Genomic DNA, 4,112 nt, shown 5'->3' with positions numbered 1-4,112 from the left:
AATGAAAACTAAAATAAAAATCTCAAAACGATTCCAAGAATTCCAAGAAAATTTTATATATAAATAAATACATTTCTTTTTATATTAGATTTTTATATTTAATATTGTTTTAAGTTTTTATTGAAATAAAATAAAGATAAACTAAATAATACCAAAGAATACTATATAAAATCTTGTTTTAAAATTCTTTACGGAATATGAGCTAAGTTAGTTGTGGCATGTATGTGAGTTAATAATATATATTGTATTTGAGTCTATAATTATTTATATTAAAAATTACTTAAAATATTTGAAAGAGTGTTACTCTTATGCATGTGGCAAATGTTAGTTTGTTATATTTTAAAAGGTATATGTAGAGGATACAATATAATTTATACACAATAACTTAGTTTTTCGTATTTTAGTTTATGTTAATTAATAATAAAATTACAGTTAATTATAAATAGAAATTAATAAAATAAAAAATAAAATCATGCAATAATTTTGTTAGTAATTATTTTTACAAATTCTAAACATGTCAATTCATGTTCGTAGTAATTAAAAAAATATCCCTTAAACTAAATTCAGTCAAATTGTTAAATTTTTAATTATATGCAAATATATCTAATAGTTAGTTAAGCAAGCAATAAGTTTTATATTGAAAACTGTTGCTTTAATATAATATTTTTACGCCGTAAATTATTATTCATATCTTTTCTGGAACTTATAGAAATTTCTTTTAACTGCCTATTTATTTATATATTATTATTTTTTTATTTTTTTTAAATAATCACTTTTGCAACTTTATTTTATTGTAAATATAAAAATATTTTTTTTTTCTTATAAAATTTTTTTTTTTAATTTGACCTGTCAATTCAAAACATAATAGCTAAGCCATTACATATATCCGGCCAACTTGCCTTTTTGATTTTCTTTTTCATTATATTTTTTATCTCTTATTCACTTATTCTTTTTAATATTTTTATTCTATTTGGCAACTGTCAGTACTTACTTTCTTCTTCGATATCAACGCGATTTTCGAGCTCAGATGTGCTCTTCTGACGCCTGAGCAATTTTTGCTTTGGCTGACAACGCGGCAATTGGGATGCGCAATCGCCATGTGAATTGAGCTTACAGATGCGGCAACGTAAGCCCTGACGTGTATGTCCTGCAAAAAATAAATACTTCACTCAATAAATATTATTTTTTCATATTAAAGTGTATTCAGTGTCACATCTATTTAAACACTACTGTGAAAGCCATTTATTTGTACTGTGAAAAAATCAATGCAGTAGCAGTGGTTCGTTTCAATTTTTATTGAAATCTTATTTTCATACAACCTATTTTTCATATACATACATATATATATAATATGCAAAAAGTGTTCTATGATTTTAAAAAGGTTTGCAATTGGATGTAAGATTGATTGCATCTTAACTACATATATTTTTCAATCACATAGCAATATTAAGTAAATAACGATGTTAGTTTGTCTGTTTGTCTTTTGGTCTTTTAATATGCAAACTATTCACTATGTGGTCAGAACTGGAAATAGAATTCATCCATTAAATTCATGAAAAGTCAAATATGACTAGAAAAATATATCGAAAAGATATATCATATCCATTATATGAAATGATGAGTTACACCAAAAAAAATTCATTTTCAATTAAAGATATTTTTTGGGTAATTCCACATAGCTATTTGGGAAATACTTTTTGAACGCTAAGCAAACCCTTATATAAAATGTAAACTCTAATATATAGTCGTTAATAACATTAATATTTAACTTTATGTTTATGCTTTTTTTCTACCATTATATATTAAGTGAACTTGATAGTGAAATAATAAGAAACTGACAAAAATTAGTTTCAATAACACAAGCTTAGCACGGTATTGGTGCATGTATCTAAGACATAGACTAATGCTTCAAATGTTGCTTATCAGTACTCAATGGAATTCGCAACATTTTAATGGTTTATCCAATACGGATTCCGAGTAAAATGATAGAGGGAAAAAGTGCAGGTATGGTCAATTGGTCAGATAAGGTACTAATTTGTTCCCGTAGAACACAAAACCGATATTGGAATATCAATTTTCGTCTGTGAATTAGTATTAAAGTTATTTAAAATTGTAGACAACAAATGTGCTCTTGATTTGTTTGACTACTTAGTGATGGATGAGAATGAACATCTCTTCTTGAAAACAGCTTTTAAGTTCTATCCTTAATAGACTGTTTGAATCTTTCGAATATTAAATTTTTATGGATTTTATTATTTCTTAGATATCATGGATTTTTTAGAAATCTTCTCAAAACAATGTTTTGGTAGATCTATGGCATCTATGTTATATTATGTAAACATAAACAAGGCTCGGTCTTATCAGCATTAGGATTTTAGCAGGTTTTTTTTTTTGTTGTTTTTATTTATAACACGAATATCAAATATTATTTAATAAAAAAATATTAATTTTATTTAATTTTTCAATACCTCTTAGAATTTGTGAGCAAACATCGCAGGCGGTTATCTTCTTATAAGTATATTCCTGTAAATGATGGCTGCCATCCTCATTAGGACGCAGCGGTTGTGCTGATGTTCCGGAGGCTCCATTACGCCTATTTAAAATTGATTAAAATATTAAATATATTGAAATAGTTAATTAGAACATACATATATTTTTACGAGTACATTGATAGTGTGGTGTGGTAGTGTGATATTGTCAAGCAATTAAATATTTAAATAAATTATAAATAACAATACATTTAATACAACAAATAATACACAAATTCAATAAGCAGTAAATAATTTATATTACATAGAAATAAATTATTTTACAATAAAAATAAAATGCAAAATTAAGAGTAATAAAATATATTATAAAATAAAATTTTTTTAATAAAAAAAATATTTTTATAAAAATAATTATACTTCTATTTCTTTTGTTTGGATTAGCAAACTATTTTATAATTAAAGTTATCATATGGTTTAAGGGACATTGAAGAAAAAAAAGAGTAATAAGTTTATACACTTAATCTTATAGATTATAGATTTAATAAAATCAAAAAATATATACAAATTTTTTATGGTAAAGGAAAACAGCTCAGTCAGTTCTGCAAGTTTGGTATACTGGTACAGGTCTTGAATAATGAGGGAAAATGCTTCAACTTTACATCAATTTGATAGAAAGAGAATTTGGTGTATAAAATAATAATTGTAGATTTTCACGTCTATTCCATTATTGGTCAATTTAAATGAAAAAGTAAGTTTCATGTATTAAGTTTTTATAATTTATATTAATTATTAATATTCTTTTTATTATTAAATTTAAGAACGTTTAATTTTATTTTATTTCATTTTATTTTCATACCCTTTATGCAGAAGATTTACTAGGTTTGTCACGATTGAAGGAATTGTCATAGATCCCATAAAGTATACAAAATCTTAATTGGTCCAACAAACTAAGTTCATTTGACTCTATTCATCTGTTGGTTTCATCCTAAATTACTTTTTCAGTTTTTAAGAAAATTTGTACATATACTTTTCAGAAGTAAACCTTCGTCATATGACCGATTGGTTAAAATCGGAGCAATATATACTAAAACTACCACCATATTCTGTATAACACACTAATAATGTTTGTTACATTTATAATAAAGATATTCAAATGAAATTTAGAACTAACTGTACTTTCAATCATAATACCCATTATGTAAAATTTTATTAATATCGGTTCAAATTAAGATATGACTTCTACTTCAATGGGAAACAAAATATGTCGATTTAATTTAATTGCAAATATCGTTGTTTCTAATATATTATATATATATAATTATATATTAAAGATAATGGTATGTTATCTTCTTGTTTTATTTATTATTCTCTAAGAATAATCTCATTTAAACTCATTTTATTTTATTTCATTTTATATTATTAAATTTTATTTTATTTTTTGTTTTGTATTTAATTTTGTTTTGTTTTATTTTGATTTTTTTTTTGAATTATTTTATTTTAATTTTTATTTCAATTATTTTATTTTATGTTATTTTATTTTATTGCATTTTATTTAATTTTAATTTATTTTATTTTATTTTAATTTATTTCGTCTTTTTAATGTAATTATTTTATTTATTTATT

The 4,112-nt window shown here is 23.2% G+C and overlaps 1 protein-coding gene across 1 annotated transcript; it reads right to left on the bottom strand.

Annotated features, from left to right (window-relative positions):
• Positions 1-980: 980 nt before the first annotated feature.
• LOC119674810 (SH3 and cysteine-rich domain-containing protein 2-like) lies at positions 981-2,668 on the bottom strand. Its single transcript, XM_038085966.1, has 3 exons — positions 2,661-2,668; positions 2,469-2,593; positions 981-1,147 (listed from the first exon to the last, which is right to left on the bottom strand). The coding sequence occupies exons 1-3, from the start codon at positions 2,666-2,668 to the stop codon at positions 981-983; spliced, it is 300 nt and encodes a 99-aa protein (XP_037941894.1).
• Between the last annotated feature and the right edge of the window lie 1,444 nt (positions 2,669-4,112).

The sequence above is a fragment of the Teleopsis dalmanni genome, chromosome 2 (assembly GCF_002237135.1).
Source record: "Teleopsis dalmanni isolate 2A chromosome 2, ASM223713v2, whole genome shotgun sequence".
Lineage (NCBI taxonomy): Eukaryota > Metazoa > Arthropoda > Insecta > Diptera > Diopsidae > Teleopsis > Teleopsis dalmanni.
This window is presented reverse-complemented; position numbering and strand designations above follow the sequence as displayed.

Bases quoted from the DNA above. Each gene is read 5' to 3' on its own strand.
- LOC119674810 (XM_038085966.1), bottom strand. The intron at 1,148-2,468 runs GTATTGAAAAAT...TATTTTTTGCAG, and splicing joins TTGCTCACAAATTCTAAGAG to GACATACACGTCAGGGCTTA.